The sequence below is a fragment of the Periplaneta americana genome, chromosome 2 (assembly GCF_040183065.1).
Source record: "Periplaneta americana isolate PAMFEO1 chromosome 2, P.americana_PAMFEO1_priV1, whole genome shotgun sequence".
NCBI classification, from domain to species: Eukaryota; Metazoa; Arthropoda; class Insecta; order Blattodea; family Blattidae; genus Periplaneta; species Periplaneta americana.
The window spans coordinates 5,250,821-5,271,806 of record NC_091118.1 but is presented as its reverse complement, the minus strand read 5'-3'; the positions used below and the strand labels follow the sequence as shown (position 1 = coordinate 5,271,806).

Below are 20,986 nucleotides of genomic sequence, written 5' to 3'. Positions count from 1 at the left end.
AAATATTAACGTACCTTGTTAACATGTTTCGATCTATTTTCGGTCATCTTCGGAACTGGTCATTGTTGGTCTTGGCGCCTCTTGTTTCCTGTGTGGCACAGATGCATATTATATTCGCCGGTACATTTTTTCCTAGATAAAGAAACTGGGGTGCTTATTATATTCGAATAAATACAGTAATTCAATCTACACTAATAAAACTTGCCAACACTTCCCTCCCATGGGAGGAGGGAGCGAAATCCATGTTTGCCCTCGGTGGCACAGATCATAGATGCGACCCTGTGTGTATTTATCCTTCTAATACATTTTATGGCCAAACTTATAGTCAGATCTCACTTCTGGAGAGAAGACGAGTCCATCCTTCTTCAGAAATGCAACTCTCCCAATCCTTGCCATGCATCTGGGAGTATAGCCAGGTACTCCCCCCATATTCCCTACCTGTAATTTATCAGGTATCAGTTCGAAATCCGACACTTGAAATACATCTCGTCTGCATGCAGTTCCCGCTCTCTTCCTTTTCACAACAGAGAAAACAACGATGGTTCCGAGATAGTGTTGAATAATTCAGTTCCGTATATTATATTTCGTTCTACTCGTCCAAAAAAGAACCATCCACGTGGATGATTACAAAAGCATGTCATACCATAAATGCTGTCAAGTACGAACAGCTCAATACTGGATACCTGCAATTACATAGGTGCACTCTGGTTTGCAGATGAATCTCGGCTGAGCCTGCATAGGAAAACTGCTTGGAATAACAGCCTTCTCCTCTTCTTCAGGTCGGATCTGCACCAACACCTTGCCTATGTGTTTGCCGCTTGCCATGAACCTGGAACACAGTAACATGGACTGAACCAGTCAAATATCCACAAAATTAAACACTAAAACCTCTCTATCTGCCGTATGCTCGGTGAATTATATTCCTTCTGTAATACAGAGGTGTCAGTTTCTAAAATGAAAATAATTAATTAATTTATAAATACAAACTATAAGCCATTTTGATGGGAGGGCAAAATACTCAAATTTTCAAATGTCATAATTGGACATTCATTCAAGTAACAGATTTAAGGATACACTCAGTCAAAATTTTGTCAATTTCATTGAAAAAATTCGAATTTTCGTTTTCAACATTAAAAAATTGTATATGGTTCAGACAATCTCTCCACAAATTTTCATGCAGATAAGCCCTTTAAATCAGCTGTTTCGGCCGACATTATTAAAAGAAAGATTGCATGCCAGGTGGCCCTTTAATCTTTCAAACTCCATTTCCTCCATTTGCATTTTTCTTAGTTCTTTACGAACAATCTGCAAAAAGTAAACAGCAAATTATGTTTCAGGGAGTCTGAAAGGTATGTGGAGTAAACTTCGGTAAAAATTTACAGCAGTTCATGAAATCGGAACATCTTCTTTTGGGCTCAGGAGAATCCCCACTTTTATCAAGAAACCGAGCACTATCCTCTGCATGTGGTCGTGGTGGAACTCACACTGACGTCCTTGATGCAAAATGAAAAAGGGGGGGAACAGATAATTTATATTTCTTCAAATTATCTGACTCGTATTTTGCTCATCTGGAATTCAAACGTAAAACTGAAATTTCTAGATTAGCAGCATACAAGAGTCAATTAGGCACAAGTCTAGCCATGTCCGCTCCACACACCTGAAGGCCTGCTCCACGTCTTCTGCAGAGAACACCGTCCTCGTGAGTGGCTGCACGGCCCCTGACTTCACACCCTCACATATCATGTCGTGCAACCTGTGAACCATCTCTATGGGCGCAGTGAAGATATTGTCCAGCATGACTCCATGGAAGCTAGTACCCTTCAGGAACACCTCCATGCCTGTCACACACACGAGAGAATATTTTATACGACGACAAAACAAACAAACAGCAAATTGAGGAAACACATCAGTCATAAAGACAGAATATGCTTTCTCATTAATTGTTTTATACATTTCGAAACAATTCAATTCTTTATCAAACTGCGAAGGATATGACTGTTTATAATTTACTTCTGCAACCATCGTAAAAGAAAACTTTCCTTTTCTATATTGCACACAAAAATATTTTGTAATGACAGCTAAAAGGCAGTTCCCGCAGTATGGACTTCTGTACATCAGTGATACTGATATTACTGGAAATATGTTTAATGTTTTACAGAAGAATGTACGTTTCTAACAATGGCAGAAAATAGTGTTAGTGTCCTCCAGAAAACTAAATGTTCTAGTTTTCTGTTAGTGAAAAATTTGAAACAAAGGTTCTAGAGGGACTGCTTCTACTTAAAAAATTTCTCAGGCTAAACTGTTTTTGAAGAGTATAAGACATGACATTTATGAAAGCAGTAACTGGATCTGTGGATGTGAAGTCATAATTTTATTCTGTTTCCTGCGTTTGCTCTTTACTAAATCATGCCAGTTACGTGAAAACAGGGCTGTGTGTTTTAAGTCATGTGACCCAAAAAATTAACACGAAGAAAAAGTTTTGGACTCAACCATCGAATCTGTACCTGGAATGTCTGGAATCTAGAATCGCAATTCACCTTTGTTCAAAACTAATTTATATATACAGAGGCAGCCGAATAGCTCAATTGGTAAAACAACTGGTTACAAAATCAAAAGTCCAGGATGGTGACAGGATTTTTTCATTGCCAACCTCCCAGAATGGCCCCGAGATTCACTTAGATGAGTATCAGTTGAGATTTCTTCAACTGTAAGGCAAATTCTTGGCCTCATCTAGCCAAATATCATTTCACTATCTCCAAAATCCACCAACAGATATAATAAGCCCTCACCAGAACAAAGGAAACATTGTAAGCAGCTGTTTTCGAAAAACAAAATGAAATGCCACCATTTTCCATACTAAGGTGCATCATTGATTTTAAGGACCATAGTGTCCATTTACAAATAAAACCATGTAGTGCATACTCTGGAATTGGAATCACAGTGAGAGTCATACCCAGTGGGTTGTTCTGTGACAGATCGAACTTGCCGATCTCCAGGAATCGTCCATTGCTGGCAAGGCAGCGCACAGAGGCCAGCAGCTTCTCCTCGGCCAGCGAGTTGAGCACCAGGTCCACGCCCCGCCCTGCTGTCCGCTGCATCACCAGCTGCTCGAAGGACGTGTCGCGCGAGTTGCCGATGTCCTCATCTGTCAACTATATACAGTAAAACCCCGATAAGACGCTGTTCAAGGGACCGAGTGTAAACCGCGTACTAACCGGGACCGCGTATTAGGCGGATATACTAATTCTGACTTATATACAGTATCTATTAACATTTTTCTGTATTGAAATACATGATTCATGAAAGGTAATACAGTATTACTTCATTATGTAATTACTGTACTGTACGTCCAAGACATTTACAATATGTACTGGTACTTTTTTTGTTTCGAAAAAAAAAGTTATTTATAGTTGTTTGCTTGTGCGTGTACTCCAAGTCATGTTTTAGCACACTTCAGTTTCCTATGATTACACCCTCCCGATGTCGCAGAGCTGTAGTGATTGACTCGCGATTTTTTATTATCGTTCTTAATGTCGATGATGGGATTCCTAATGCATCAGGGAGTTTTTTCTGAGTAACAGTACTGTTCTCAACGTACTTTCGTAAGATTTTTCAATTTTTTCGACATAGAAAGCGCTTTGTAACTCATTGTAATCACATTCACAGACACTTCAATAGACCAAAGGATAACAAACTGCCCAGCAAAAATTTCCAGAATCTTATCAAGGCCAAGTGAGGAATGCTGTTTGAGAGAGAGGGTTAGCAAGAGGGTGGGGTATTGTAACTGTATGTAGGCTTTAAGCGCGCAGGTAAGGAGTCGAATAAGAGAGCGTAACAAGAGGGTGGGGTATTGTACAGTATGAAGCACAGTCTATGTATTAGACTGTGGTATGAAGTATGAAGGTTTAAATGCGCAGGTAAAGGGTCGAATACCAATACTTTTCAGGTTAATGGCACCAGTGAGTTCAGCTGTTACAGTACATTGCTGAAAATTACATGGAAAATATTCCACAAAAACAGCGTATTATGCGGGACTTGAGCGCAACAAACGGGATATTTTATAAAGGCGTTATATATGAAATGTGCAGGGACCGGACAAAAAAGCGTATTACAGGGGATAGCGTAATAAGCGGGTGCGTCTTATCGAGGTTTTACTGTAATTCATTTAACCCAGGAGAGGTCGCTACATAGAGTTGTTTGGGTGGTTGCATACTCGACATTTTGCTGAGGCTAGTGCCACATGGGTTATGAGATGAAATAACGGGTTCAACTGACATCACGTGCTTTCTTAAGACTTGGAGCTTTCTCCTGATGTATCAGAATGTATAGTTTCTTAGAAAAGAAAGTACGTCCATGTTCGTACCTGCTATAATATTTCTCAGCCTATTACAACTCCCTTTTGTACTGCAAATTGTTTGGAAAAATATCAGCATTTAAGGAAAGGTTTAGGAACTTCTAAAGGAAAATAAGAAACCCGAATAGGATTAGAAGTCCACTGACTCTACGAAGGCATGACAGTTATTACTGCTACCAGTAAGAGAAATATTTTCTCTAGAGAGTACAGATTATTGTTCGAAAAACAATCTTCTAGTAGGTAACAGCCAACACTTTATAAATTCAGCTAGAGAGAGGGACAAACTTGCAACCCCTTCCATTTTGATGTGCTTATTGAATTTGACACAGCAAAATGCTGATACAGAACTGGCTTAAACATTTGCCAATAGAAATAGGTTTCACATAGCACGCTGTATTGAGAGGGGGGAGGGGCACGTGTACAAGGCATTCTTAAATATTAGGAATTAAAACAAGTCATCAAGCTGGCGCATACCCTCACTATGCATTTCTTAGAAATTCAGTTCTTTTGTCATGTTACAGCTTATATTACTGCTTTCATTAGTTTTCTCGTAACTATTTATCGAAAGGCAAACACAAAAGAAATCTCTCCCTAAGCACCCAAATAAGATGAATATTCCTTGCACACAAAGGACATTCTTTATAATCCAAAAAGTAAGGTATTTGACTTTATTTATGAATTAAATGGTTTAAAAGAAGACAGTTGTTACAGTATGTGAAAAGTTAAAAAAAAATGCCCGAAATTAGATTGCCATAAATTTGGTGGTAATGACAGTAGCCTTTCAATTTATTTTTGTGCTGAATAACGGAAATTAAGGCTACTGAACTAACCTAGAATGGTTATTATGTACTGCACTGTAAGCTAGTGATGTTTCGGTGGCAGTGCTACAGTGTGATGGAGTTCAGTTGACAACACCCCACTAGAGATCTCGGTAGCTTTCTGGCCTAACCTGACAAGTATCTTTCAGCAGAGAGAGATGGAAAGGGGAGAGGGACATAGACGGAAAGAGTGTGAGTGTCTGCGTATAACTATCCCACGCTTTCTGGCCTTCATGAACGCGACAAGTATCTTTCAGCAGAGAGGGATGGAAAGGGGAAGTGTGGTACCTAACCATTTCCTGTCCGTACCTGTGGAAACTGCTTCTTGATGAATTGCCTCTTCTCTGGCGTGCCCACAGTGGTGAACACCCTGCATCCCTCGTGCAGACAGATGTGGATGGCTGCCTGTCCCACCCCACCGCTGCCAGAGTGGATCAGCACTGAGTCGCCTTTCTTCATGCCGCCAATCATCTTCAGGGCGTAGTAAGCCTGTTGATATCAGATGACTGTGAGACAGCAGACCATGACGAAGAAACATTTCATCCGTCAGTATTATTCATCATCACCACCACCACCACCACCACCACCACCACCATCATCACCACCACCACCTTCACCACCAGCATCAGCAGCATCATCATCATCATCACCACCACCACCACCAGGATCATCATCACAACCACCACCACCACCACCATCATCACCACCACCACCACCACCATCATCACCACCACCACCACCACCATCATCACCACCACCACCATCACCACCAGCATCATCATCATCATCACCACCACCAGGATCATCATCATCATCATCACCACCACCACCTTCACCACCAGCATCAGCATCATCATCATCATCATCATCACCACCACCACCACCACCATCACCACCAGCATCAGCATCATCATCATCATCACCACCACCACCACCACCTTCACCACCAGCATCATCATCATCATCATCATCACCACCACCACCACCACCACCACCACCACCACCACCTTCACCACCAGCATCAGCATCATCATCATCATCACCACCACCACCACCACCATCACCACCAGCATCAGCATCATCATCATCATCACCACCACCACCACCACCTTCACCACCAGCATCAGCATCATCATCATCACCACCACCAGGATCACCATCATCATCATCACCACCACCACCATCATCACCACCACCACCACCATCATCACCACCAGCATTAGCATCAGCAACATCAACATCATCATCATCATCATCATCATCACCACCACCAGGATCATCATCATCATCATTATCATCATATTCTCTTTCAAATTTAATTATCATAATATAGGGCTGCCATCTAAAATTTCAAATGGGTTAGGGTGGTGAAGCCTAAATTGCAATTAAAACTGGTTTTAAACTTCCCTCTCAATATATAAACTGACGTGAATTTTGTTGAAATTAAATTTAATTAACATAAATAGTTATTTAGCCTGGGAAGTTTTGAAATGGAAACCTGGTGTATAACTCAAAACGATATATGTAGCCTGCTCTTAATAATAAAGAGAACCCAGTCATGCATAAAGACCACCTTAAGGATTGGAGAAGCCTTAACCAGCTGCAAGCACCGTTGGCTACATTACATAGGGAAGCCAGAAGAGTGATGGTTATAAACAACCCAGCAGCCTGTAGAATCCACTTTGGGGCCAACATTTTACTCGTACAATGTTAAAAAGTTAAAAAAAGTCAAAATAACAACAACAACAATAATAATAATAATAATCAACAAATCGTAATAAAATCAACATTCAGTGTATTCCATCAGAATATAAGAAGTATAAGAAACAAGATTGATGAACTCCTTGCATCCTTAGCTTCCGAACATTTAAATCCGAATGTGCTATGTATTACCGAACACCACATGAAACAACAGGAAATATTGTCTCTCTCACCGGAAGGATATAAATTAGGTGCTAGTTACTGCAGACAAACTCTTGAGGATGGAGGAGTGAGTGTATTTCTCAAACCTGACCTTAATTTAAAAAATATTGATCTTTCACATTTTTGCAAAGACAGGGATTTAGAAATTTGTGCTGTAGAATTAGAAAATGAAACATATAATTTCATTATAATATGTCTGTATAGAGCACCATCTGGAGACTGCGAAAATTTTATTCATTTATTGGAAAAGACACTAGAATACTTACAGAAACTGAAACGTGAATGCATTATTTGCGGAGACATCAATGTCGATTATCTAACAGAAAGCAATAGGAAAGATCAACTAAATTCATTGCTAGCATCTTTCAATTTAATTTACACAGTAAACTTTCCGACCAGAATACAAGGGGATTCAGGTACTGCAGTAGACAACATATTTATCGAAAAAGAAAAAATAGGTATATCTCAAACAACGCCAATACTTAATGGTCTTTCGGATCATGATGCTCAACTCCTAAGTATAGCCTAAATATTAACACATCATCAAAAAAACCAACTGAAGTCAGATTCAGAAATTATAAACAGGGAATCATTAAATAATTTTGAAATAAATCTTAAAAATGAAACATGGGAATCAGTATACAGTCAAAGTGATATGAACAGTAAATTCAACGAGTTTCATAAAACATTTCTAAATATTTTTGAATCCAGTTTTCCTGTAAAGTATAAAAATGAAACAATATGTAACAATAGATGGATTACACAAGGTATAAAAATCTCATGCAAAACCAAGAGATCATTATACATACAGAGCAGAAATAGTAATGATACAAACTTAAAACAACACTATAAAAATTATTCAAAAATATTACACAAAGTAATTCAAAAAGCTAAAGAATTACACTATAATACAACAATACAAAACTCTGATAATAAAATCAAAACAACTTGGAACATAATTAAAAAGGAAAGTGGACGATCAAAAAGTAAAGTAACAAACTACACCTTATATCTAACAATACAAAAACGTCAGACCCAAATAAAATTGCAAATATATTTAACAAATATTTATTGATTAAAGTTCTCGTTAACACTTTGTTAAAAACATAAAATTTACTCTGTCACACGTTAAAAGTGTTAAAATTGTTAAAAAGGTATTTACCTTCGACAGACGGCCCGTTTCGACGCTATTTGTCGTCGTCTTCAGTGTCTCTTGAACCACTGCTGATTTTGGCTCTGCGATGTGCAGTTGTCGATGGTAGGGGTGGGGTGTGTTGCTCCTATGGTGGGGGTTCGTTGTCTGTATGCTATGACGTCAAGAGACACTGAAGTCGATGACAAATAGCGTCGAAACGGGCCGTCTGTCGAAGGTAAATACCTTTTTAACAATTTTAACACTTTTGTGTGACAGAGTAAATTTTATGTTTTTAACAAATATTTTCTTACAATAACTGATAACCTCAACATCCCCCAAGATAATGTTACTAACAGTTTAGGTTCTGTAACACAATATTTTCCGACAAAATTCCCTAATATTCAAATATTTCCAACAAACAAACAAGAAATAACTGCAATTATTAAAAATCTGAAGTCAAAAAACTCCTCAGGGTATGATGAAATAACAAGCAAAATATTAAAAGCGAGTTCACATATTGTAGCTGGGCCATTAAGCTATTTATGTAACTATTCAATGTTGAATGGTATATTCCCCGAGAGATTAAAATATTCAGTGGTTATTCCTATCTTCAAAAAGGGAGAAACAACGTCTCCAGAAAATTACAGACCCATATCACTTCTACCAGTCATCTCCAAAATCTTTGAAAAAGTAATGTATAAAAGATTATATCATCATCGATGTGTTAAATTGGAAAAATCATATTAAAGAAATTACCCCCAAACTAAATTCAGCTTGTTTAGCTATTAGATCTATGCAAAAGATAGTAAATATCAATACCTTAAAAACAATATTCTTTGCATACTTCGACTCTGTGATGAGTTTTGGAATAATATTCTGGAGAAATTTCACAGATAGTAACAGTATATTCCTATTACAAAAAAGAGTAATTAGAATAATAGTAGGTGCCAAATCTAGGGAATCGTGTACGACTATTTTAAAAAAACTACAAATAATGCCCATGGCTTGTCAGTATATCTTTTCATTAAAAATCTTCGTCGTAAGTAATCGTGAAAACTTTGTAACTAATTCAACAGTTCATAGCATAAATACACGTCAAAAAATGACTTTCATACTCCATCGGCAAGTCTATCGTGCTATCAAAAAGGAGTGCGTTATATGGCAGTAAATATTTTTAATAGCCTCCCTATCGATATAAAAAATGAAACTCAAAACATAAGATTATTTAGGGCCAAATTAAAGAAGTACCTAATTTCTCACGCCTTCTATTCTGTAGGTGAATTCATGACATTCAATAACGCTTCATGAAATTGATACTAAAACTTTGTGTTGTACTAGTAGACTATATTGTAAATCTCTTCTGTATATATTTCATCTAGACTGTGACTATAAATTAAGACTTTATAATAGTATTAAGTTTTTTGACTTGTTCCATATTCTAGCTGTGAAGCAATGTATGAATACCATGGAATGTTAATAAATACAATACAATACAATACAATACAATACAACTGTCCTGGATGTAGCAGTGAACCGACGCTTCTGAGAGTTGAACAGCATGCAACACATGCCACGACATTTGAAAACAGCCATTAGGACTGCAAGGAGATTTGTCTGAACATTTGTTCTGTACCAGTAAGTACATTTGAAAAACAAAATGTATGATAATTTTATACATACTGTGCTATACACAACGGGCACTGTGGCTGCTTCTTCCAGTGTCCAGTGGTCAGGAAATTCCCACATCAGGCTGGTGTTCGAGATGACCAAATTGGCGAGTGCACGAAAGGGGAACAGCCCCATCACGCGGCGGCTGTCCTGAGTGATGCCACTGAACTCCAATCCTTGAACGCATTCCTGATGAACAGAAACCAGGCATAATGTGAAGGAGAAGATAACGCTTAACAGGGAAGAAGGAAAAGAAGAAGTGTGGAGTAAAAAGGTGAGGAAAAGTGAATAAAAATGGAAAGATGAATGAGAACGAAAAGAATGTGTGCATTACGAGGAAAATTGAGAAGATGGGTAAGGAAAGAGAGGAATAACATGAGAGTATGAATATCTAGAAGTGACAGGAGAACAGACGAAAAAAAAATCAGGAGACGAAAATCAATAAGAAAATCAGAATGAAGAGTTGAAAATCAGAGAAAGGAAAAGAAAAAGATTATTATGAGAAGGAAAATAGTAAATAGGAGAAGAAACGAAGAGAAAGACAAAAGAAGGGGACATCGGAGGAGACGAATAAGAAGAAATCTGAGAATACGCACACCTGGTCAAACCGTGTGTTGGCGATGAGTGCCGGGGATATCCTGCCCGTGGCAGTCATCACGTCCCTGAAGTTGAGGGCCGAGTAGTACACGTGCACCAGCACCTCGTGCGGCTCCAGCCCAAAACTGACACATCACAAAGCATCCTGTTACCAATCTAACCTCATACATTGTGTTTCAATTGAAACTTTGTGACAGTGTATTTTTTTCTATATATACAGGGAGTTAGTTAGAGGTACACTTGCACATATTTCAGGGGTAATGGGGTGTAGTATGCTCAACCACTTACTTACTTACTGGCTTTTAAGGAACCCGGAGGTTCATTGCCACCCTCACATAAGCCCACCATTGGTCCCTATCCTGAGAAAGATTAATCCATTCTCTATCATCATATCCCACCTCCCTCAAATACATTTCAATATTATCTTCCCACCTACGTCTCGGCCTCCCCAAAGGTCTTTTTCCCTCCAGCCTCCCAAATAACACTCTATATGCATTTCTAGAATCGCCCATACGTGCTACATGTCCTGCCCATCTCAAACGTCTGGATTTAATGTTCCTAATTATGTCAGGTGAAGTATAAGAACCTTATTCTCAAACACCCTTAATCTCTGTTCCTCTCTCAAAGTGAGAGTCCAAGTTTCACAACCATACAGAACAACTGGTAATATGACTGTTTTATAAATTCTAACTTTCAGATTTTTTGACAGAAGACTAGATGACAAAAGCTTCTCAACCAAATAATAACACGCATTTCCCATATTTATTCTGCGTTTAATTTCCTCCCGAGTGTCATTTATATTCGTTACTGTTGCTCCAAGATATTTGAATTTTTCCACCTCTTCGAAGGATAAATCTCCAATTTTTATATTTCCATTTCGTACAATATTCTGGTCATGAGACATAATCATATACTTTGTCTTTTCGGGATTTACTTCCAAACCGATCGCTTTACTTGTTTCAAGTAAAATTTCCGCGTTTTCCCTAATCGTTTGTGTATTTTCTCCTAACATATTCACGTCATGCGCATAGACAAGAAGCTGATGTAATCCATTCAGCTCCAAACCCTGTCTATTATCCTGAACTTTCCTAATGGCATATTCTAAAGCGAAGTTAAAAAGTAAAGGTGATAGTGCATCTCCCTGCTTTAGCCCGCAGTGAATTGGAAAAGCATCAGATAGAAACTAGCCTATACGGACTCTACTGTAAGTTTCACTAAGACACATTTTAATTAATCAAATTCAATAAGAATATTATATAAAACTTCTTTCTTAACCGAGTCATACGCCTTTTTTTGAAATCTATGAATATCTGATGTACTGTACACTTATACTCCCATTTTTTCTCCAATATCTGTCGAATACAAAAAATCTGATCAATAGTCGATCTATTACGCCTAAAACCACACTGATGATCCCCAATAATTTCATCTACATATGGAGTTAATCTTCTCAAAAGGATATTCGACAAAATTTTGTACGACGTCAACAAAAGTGATATTCCTCGAAAGTTACTACAGTTAGTCTTGTCCCCCTTCTTAAAAATAGGTATGATTATGGACTCCTTCCATTGTTCTGGTACAATTTCCTTTTCCCAAATTGCAAATACAAGTTTATAAATTTCGCTAGATAATGCCCTTCCATCCTCTTGTATTAATTCTGCTGGAATTTGATCAATACCTGGAGACTTGTACTTTTTCAGATTTTCTATCGCAATTTCGACTTCAGAAAGTGTGGGTTCGGGTATGAATGGCTCAGCAGTTTGTATTTGAATTTCGTCCCGATCATTTCTATTTGGCCTATGTATATTTAGTAGTTGTCCAAAATAGTTTTTCCATCTGTTAGGATTGAATGAGAGTCTGCAAGTAAGTCACCATTCTCATCCTTGATCACGTTTACCCTTGCCTGATATCCGTTCTTAAATTCCTTTATACCCTTATATAAATCTCTAATGTTTTTATTCTTACTATTTGTTTCTACCTCATTCAGTTTTTCCTTCAAGTAATCTCTCTTTTTATTCCTAAGTGTATGACTTGCTTCCCGTCTTTCATTGAAATAATTGTCTCTATTCTCCACAATTGGATCCTGTAAGAATTTCAATTTTGCCTGTTTCCTTCTATCTACTACAATGCAACAATCTTCATCAAACCACGGTTTCTTTTTCTTAGTTTCATGATAACCTATGCTCTGCTGAGCTGCAATTTTGATATTACCTCGGATATTGTTCCTGTGGTCGTGCTGGAGAATCAGTCCCATCCTGAGGCTTACTGTTAGGTTTCATAACAAGTTGTTTTTTACGGTGATGGGTTGTTAGCCCTTCGCCCAACCCCCAAGATGGAGGACCACCCCTTAACGGCTGTCCACGACTGCTTATTCAATATATTCGCAGCTACCCTCCATATCTGGGGTTCGTCTCCTCTATCCACAACCTGAGGACGCACCATGCCGTGGTGATAGCGAACCACAATACATGGATGCTCAACCACATTATGTAAAAAATTTCTCAATCTTCAAAGTTATTTTTAGACATGAAAAAATTATGTTTTTAGGTTCCTTAATACTTCCAGTCGATTTGTTTTCTCTATGAGTGCCTGAGTAGTTACGGAGAGGTCCAGGCTTGTAGGGGTTGCCTACCATCCAGGCTTACCAGAAGGTCTTTGTGTAATTAAATAATTTAACGTGTATCCAAACACAAACATGTTTTCACATTAAGGTATGCGATTCAATTCATTACTTATTTTGTACTCTAATATGTTTCAATTCTGAACACAGCTTACAGTTTTCTTTTTATGACTATGGTAAACTGCAATGAGACAAAAAGTTTAAAGTAATCTTATCTAAATTATCAAGATAAAAAAGGCTTTGTAAGGGATATGACTTTCACTTCTAAACTATCACGAAAGAATTAAATAAATTCCCATTTAGAAATTATTATTGAAATAAAAGGAACATACTACGAAATAAAATAATCCATCATTGTTAACAAAAGTTAATATAGTATTTTTGTCACATTACGAAGGAAGGTCATGTTGCGGTCTATGATCCTCAGTCTGAGGACAAAGAGATCGAGTCTTTGCTACACAGCAACGAGCATTTGTCAATTTGAAATCCCACGATTTAGAAATCGTAGCCAATACAGCTCCCTTGCCGCAACTGCAGATTCTCTTGCTGTTCCGTACATTAGGGTGACCACACGTCCCATTTTTAATGGGATTGTTCCCTTTTTCAGCCTCTTCTCCCCTGTCCCGAGAAAAGTATGCTAGGGATACCAAATGTCTCATTTTTTTTAAATGGCGTCCTGTTTCCCTAAATTATTATTGAAATATTTCTTTTGCTTTAATTTTATTTTATAACCACGTAAAACATTGACTAATTCTATATTGTTTCCATCAGATAGTACTGTAATGAATTCACTGAAGACCATGTTAATCACAAAATGTCATTTCAAAAATGTGTCTTGCATGGACTTCTATAGTTTCCTGAAGGAAAGGCCAACACTTCTATAGCAAATTCACTCATCAAAGAAATATGATGCTGATTGTACAGTTCATCTTCATGGAGAATGTTAAAATAGTTAAAAGGTAATATGAGGCAAAAAATTTTGTTATGAAACAAGTACAGAATACAGTGACACGGATATAATGTAAGGTTCAATTAACCAGAAGTACTTTTAAACAGATTAGTTAACCTAATTAATCCACACTAGTTGCAACATAAAAAGGTCAAACAATGACTTAAGCCAAGTATCCATCCTACTCTATTATGTACTAGCATAATTATTAAGTCTATAGCCTTTAAACAGTGGACCTTGGTGCTCACTGACATTATGTAAAAACAAGTACGAGGGGGATCCAGGAAATAACGACCGTTCGTGCATACCCGCCGCGCAGCTGACTCCCCTTCCTTGTTTGAAGGTCAACTGGCTTCCTTAACATGTGTTCTCATAATGTTGTGAGTACTGGTTGCAAAAGTCGCCATTGTGCATTTTGTGTTACTACAAAATGAACGACGTGATTGATAATCCCGCCGACTGTGAGGTGAGGAGTGTGATTCGATTTTTGAATGCCCGACATTTGAAACCTGCAGAAATTTACCGGCAATTGAAACAAGTGTATGGTGATACTGTAATGAATGAAAGAAATGTGAGAAAATGGTGCGAAATGTTCAACAATGGGCGAACAAATGTCCACGATGAAACTCGACCCGGACGCCCATCACTCATCACAGAAGACCTGAAGACTAAAGTGAACGACAGAATCTTGCAAGACAGGCGCACATCACTCGACGAATTGCATATTGCCTTTCCTGACATTTCTCGTTCTTTGCTTGGTGAAATTGTGTCGCAACATCTTGGATACCACAAAATCTGTGCCCGCCCGCACACTGCTGCTTCAACTCGAGAATTGCTGGATCAATTCGGTTGGGAAATCTTTGATCATCCGCCCTATAGTCCAGACCTTGCTCCTAGTGATTTTCACCTTTTCACTAAGCTGAAAGACTTTCTGGGTGGCACGAGTTTTGGAAGTGATGAAGAGTTGAAAAAGACAGTGAACACCTGGCTTAATGAACTGGTGGCAGAGGAGTATAACACGGGAATTCTAAAGCTAGTGAACAGATACGACAAATGTTTAAATGTAGGTGGTGATTATGTAGAGAAGTAAAGGAAGCTTCAGTTATGTAACAGACTTCGTTTTTTCAAATAAATATATATTTTTTTAATTATTACAACAAAAGGTCGTTATTTCCTGGATCCCCCTCGTAATAATGAATGTTTACATTTAATGTTCATTCATGCCAACTTATTAATATAAGTGTTCCGTTTATTTATTTTGGGAATCTGGTCACCCTACTGTACATTAAATGAATATCGACTAATTGAGCATCAGTGAATACTTTCACTGCATCAAATGACCTTCCTGCAAGGTTAATGACCCTTAACTGACTAAGGAAGAGTGTTTATGTTGCAGTGCATGTGATCGAGAGATATGTGTATAGTCGAAACCAAATGGTGTGCCAAAATGAAAATAGTAAAAGTTGTCGTTGTCATAGCAAAAATGGGGGGAGGAGAAGTGAAAAGAGTGAGTTAGTAAAAAAAGTGAGTCCACAAGATTCAACATTCAAGGAATGTGGCACAAGTCAACATTCAGTGTATGTTTACTTATGTGAGCGATCGGTACAGAAGAGAATGACTGACGTGCAGGCAGGGTTGCCAGGTCAGTACATACCAACCATGAATTGAATTGAATTTAAGGGAGGGAGCTCTATGACCCACCTATTGCTGTAACCCTCAAACTAGGCGCATTCCTAATCCACACCAGCTGACTATACTAAGGTTCGCTGTGTACCCAGTTTTCGAGTAGGCAGCTCCATTCATCCCTAGTCTAGTCCTCTTCATGTGTCGCTAGCCGGTGTTGGGGAAATGCTACAAAATGATGACAGAATATGAGGCCTAATATGGGGAAAAGGGAGAACTTCGAGAAAAACTCCAACTGCGAATGTATCGGCTACAAATGTCACTATGGACCAACCTTAAAAATATCGTATTTTACATGTTTTTATGAAAAAAATCTCCCCTAGTTGGGAACCACTGATTTAGATTATTTGAGTGCACCGTGGAATTTTAAATTACACATTTAATGTGCCACATGTTGAAAAAGGTTGAAAAACTGTAGTCTAAACTGACAAGTGTTTCATACTTCGGCCATTCATAAAACATCAGACTGATAAAATAGGTGACACATTTATGTAAAAGCTAGTAGAACAAGGGGAGAAGTAAATAATACTTGCTTCACAGGCATTTTCTTACACAAATATAAAAATATTTGCACATATACAGAGGTGTGAAAATTATTAGAATAATCTTGATTTTAAAGGTTTTTTAATAGTTCCTTCACAAATATTAATTGAATTGATGAATATTGGTATATATTACTATACTGATGTAGGATATATTTACTACTAACAATGCCGGAAAGCATTGTTGTACATTGGTATTTTTCTTATTTTACAATTGTTAAGGGAATTCAGAAATTATTATATTATGTTGCGGAATTGGAAACATAAAAAATCTAATGCACAAAACAGATGTATACGTTCATTTGAACCTTCACAACAATGTAAACGCAAAGAGCAATTTGTTTAAAGCATTTCTTAATTAATTTTTTATGTTTCCAATTCCGCCAACTTAATATAATAATTTCTGAATTCGCATAACAATTGTAAAATAAGAAAAATACCAATGTACAACAATGCTTTCCGGCATTGTTAGTAGTAAATATATCCTACATCGGTATAGTAATATTATATACCAATATTCATCAATTCAATGAATATTTGTGAAGGAGCTATTAAAAAACCTTTAAAATTAAGATTATTCTATTAATTTTCACACCTCTGTACGTCTAATACCAATTATACTGAATTGTTTAAAACCCTAGCATTATGTAAAAATTGCTTTGTTGCTAATTGTGTGGTCGGACATAAAATATGAAATGTTTGCTTTTAATCGAAAAATTATTTCACAATAATTGAAATGATGAAGTATTGCTGACAATTGGTAACAGTTTGTTAAACAGTACACTATGTCACTATGAATGAATGAATGAGAGGACTCATCTTACCCATCAGCTCTGATTCCTCCCTGCAACCACTTGAGGCTGGACAGATCGCCACGGGTTGTGACGTTACAATATGCGTGCTCTACCATCACGCTAGAGGCAACCAGCGGAAGATGGCAGTATGACCCCCAGCGTCCATTAGTGTAAATGTTGACGAGCAAGTCCTTCCTCAGCTGTTGCTCGTAGAGGGGCAGATTCAGATCGAACGGAGGTGCCGATGCATCTGGGATGAAGACACACCTGGAACCACAATAAGCTTATGTCACTTCTTGGTGTGTGCCATAAATTACTAAGCTTACATCAATTTGCTTCGAGTAATTCACATACATACAGGTGCTACTTGGCTACAAAACATTTGATTGTAAATGATTTAGGTTTCATGCAGTGTTTGAGTGTGTAACAATTATTTAGAAATAAAAAATAAACATGTAACTAAATAAATTCAAAGTGTCCTGTAATTGTATACCTTAAACATGTGCATCATATCCTACATTTAAAAACCAACAAAACATATCAGTAGAACCAACGGATTTAGTACATATTGACGTAAATAAGTTTTTTGTTCTCAAGTTAATTTAAGGAAATAATCTATCAGGGACTGGCATGATAATACCTCCACATAAAATGATGCAACACTCATGCCATTATTGTTAAAATGTTGGTCATGGTTTCTCATGTATTTTGTAGACTGCATATCTACTCTCTTTCCAACTAAAGATTGAAGTAAACGTAAACAAAAGCCAAATGTATTACTCCGCAATCGCAAGCTAGCTGCCAAAGCAGCACCAGGGCAGCCACCATCTGATATATTGCAGACGACATTACAACACAGTCATTAAACTAACCCGTAAATGCTAACAGAGAGTTAATAACAAGACTTCCATGATTAATAAAGTTAAAATGTCATTAATATAATAATTAGATTCTACTTACGTCAGTGTGTGAACTTGTATACCATTAATCAGAACTCGATAGCGGCTCTATCCCCTCTATATCCGAATCTTCAGGTTCATCTGAACTGTCTTCTGTGTTGATAACCAGTGGCAGAAGCACCAGTGAACTCGGATGTTAATTTCACAATATCGGCAATAGCAAGAGTAGGATATTTATTGCATAAAGAATTGAAAACATCTAAATCATGGTTTTTTGTCCACTGTTTAAGGGTTTTCCTTTTCCTTTCTTGTGCTTAATAACACGAGATGGAGAGGGCTGATCAGCTTCAGCCATTTCACTTAGCACTCGACAAAATGTTTGAATAAAGTTAATAAAACCTGTATTATTTAATGATTTGGTATTAATATTACCAATGAAACCACAACACTGTAACACACGCTTCGTGTACTGACTGCTTAACAATAGGCTACTACAATACAATACATCTGCCACGAACAAACTATTGCGAGCGACTCTCTCTAACTGGGACATTGACCTCGACGTCAGATGGTGCGAGAAAGACGAAGTCTGGGATTCACAAAGGCATCTCTCACGTGATCGTTCTGGAACGCACACTTGCTAGAGGCAGAAGGGGAGACGAATTTTGTGCTGTCAGACATGGTGATTCAATAACACAGGGATATCGAAGAATTTTCATTAGTTTGATATATTTGCGCGTTGATATCGAAGAGTTTATTTATCTACTGGGAACAGTGGATTTTCTTTTTTTTTTTCTTTAGATTCATGATTAAATGTTATTCTTCGACGGGCGGAGAATTTCTTCAATTCAATTCTACAGAAATTTCTTTGATGTTGGCAACACTGAATCTCGCATTGTGTTATACCAGCTGTGTTGATGTGCTCTGTGAATCTGCAGGTCACCTTGGGAGGGATTTCATGCCTGTTACGCATGCACGTTGCCATAATATACGTTAAAATGATTTATCATGCAATGTCTGAAACTACTAATATGAACATGTTGTTTAAATTGTAAGAAAGTGTTCTTATAAGCATGTTTAATTCACTCGTATTCTATGTATATTATACATTTTATTATTTTAGAAGGAACTATTTTAATGTGAGAAAGAAGATGACAAGCATGAGCTTGAAGGCGTTGTGCGTCCAATAGCCAATCAGAAACCATTAGGCCACGTGCATTTATTTACATTTACTTCAATCTTTAGCTGGAAAGAGAGTAGAGCCATCTCTAAAATTGAATGGCTTGCAAAATGGAATGATTAATCACAATTACGGCATCTGGGAATATGAAAACTCTCACACAGTGAATATCAATTATCTGCTAATGTTTGGGAGATATTGTGGTTGGTCCCTTCTGGTCGACAAGATTCTTCAGGATGACTTTCTAGCATTGCTGGAGGATACAGATCCCGTGTGACACTGCTCCAGCACAATGCAGTCATGCAGTGGGACAAGAGTCGGATCTGACACTTTCAGGAATGGAACTATTCCGTGGCCAACAACATTACCAAACACCACACCTTGTAATTTTTTAAACAGAGAAGTGTACGGTGAAAGACATCCCACTCGAGACCGCTTGTGGCAATCGATTGCACAGCCATGTGCTGGAATTGGATTGGGAACTGTCCTCACTTCTTCCAAAACGGAGCGAATTCAGGTATGGTACAGATGGCATGTCTGTGCAGCGATTATAATGGTGGACATTCTGAACACCAGGGGCCTAGTCCTCCATTAAACTTTGCAAAATCGCAATATTTCACTTTTCAGCTTTTCAAAAGTGAAAGTATTTCTGTTCCTCCATAAATCAGAGACTGTTTTGCACTTTTCACTTCGTTCTGCAAAGTCATTGCATATCAGTAGTCAAACCAACTCGATGTTGTTGAGCTCCATTTCCTAGTCAATGAAGACATAAGCCTGCTTAGTTTCTCTGAAAGTTTTTCGTGAGGCACTACATCGAAAGCTTTAGCGAAATCGATCACAATTCCATCTATTCTCCCCCCCCCCCCCCATCAACTTCATCGGATAAATCTTGTATTAAGGATGTGATTTGACTTTTGCAAGAGTATCCTGGTCTGAAGCCGTGTTGATTTTTGTTCAGCCATTCGTTATTTTCTAAAATGTTGCGAATATATGTTGTTGTTGTTGTTTTCTAATGCCAGGCGTTTGACAATAAAGTCATTGGACCTCTTGCACTCCAATATTTTTCAAAGATATTATCATGGCCAGCCACTGAAGCACAGATTTTGAGGTGTTCCGAATCCATTTCTTGGTTTGAGTTGCACAATGGGCAGTTAGGGGACTGATATATTCCAATTCTATGCAGGTGTTTGGCCAAACAATCATGGCCTGTTGCCAATCTAAATGCAGCTACAGACGATTTGCGTGGTAAATCGGGAATTAACTGTGAATTTTGATGCAGAGAGTTCCATTTTTTCCCTTGAGATTGTGTTATCAAATTTTGTTTGTTGAAGTCTAAGTATGTAGATTTAATAAATCTTTTCACAGAGTAATACGTAGATTTAGTAACAGGTCTGTAAGTAGCAGTGCTGCCCTTCTTTGCTAAAGCATCCACATTCTCGTTTCCCAGGATTCCACAATGGGATGGTATCCATTGGAATACAATTCTTTTATTGAGTGATATTAATTGAGAGAGCATTTTAGTTATTTCTGCTGTTTGAGAGGAAGGTGTGTGTTTAGAGACGATTGATAGAATAGCTGCTTTGGAGTCTGACAATGAAACTGCATTTTTAAATTTATGGATGTGGCATAGAAGATTCCTGAGACTTTCACTTATTGCAATGATTTCTCCATCAAATGTTGCGAATATATTGTGTTATTAGATGTTCCATTATTTTGCAGATAACTGATGTGAGGCTGACAGGTCTGTAATTGTTCGCATCGTATTTGTCTCCAGCTTTATATATGGGGATTATGATATTCAAATTCCAGTCGTCTGGGATACTA

The 20,986-nt window shown here is 37.8% G+C and overlaps 1 protein-coding gene across 1 annotated transcript in view; it reads right to left on the bottom strand.

The window, feature by feature from the left end:
* Nucleotides 1–20,986, bottom strand: part of LOC138711961 (fatty acid synthase-like) — a 116,608-nt gene that overhangs the window by 19,811 nt on the left and 75,811 nt on the right. Inside the window, exons 21-27 of the mRNA XM_069843282.1 lie at nt 17,114–17,350; nt 10,497–10,620; nt 9,911–10,087; nt 5,482–5,661; nt 2,954–3,152; nt 1,658–1,838; nt 684–829 (exon numbers count right to left, since the gene is read on the bottom strand). Coding sequence (XP_069699383.1) covers nt 684–829; nt 1,658–1,838; nt 2,954–3,152; nt 5,482–5,661; nt 9,911–10,087; nt 10,497–10,620; nt 17,114–17,350 — 1,244 coding nt within the window. The remainder of the gene's footprint in view (nt 1–683; nt 830–1,657; nt 1,839–2,953; nt 3,153–5,481; nt 5,662–9,910; nt 10,088–10,496; nt 10,621–17,113; nt 17,351–20,986) is intronic.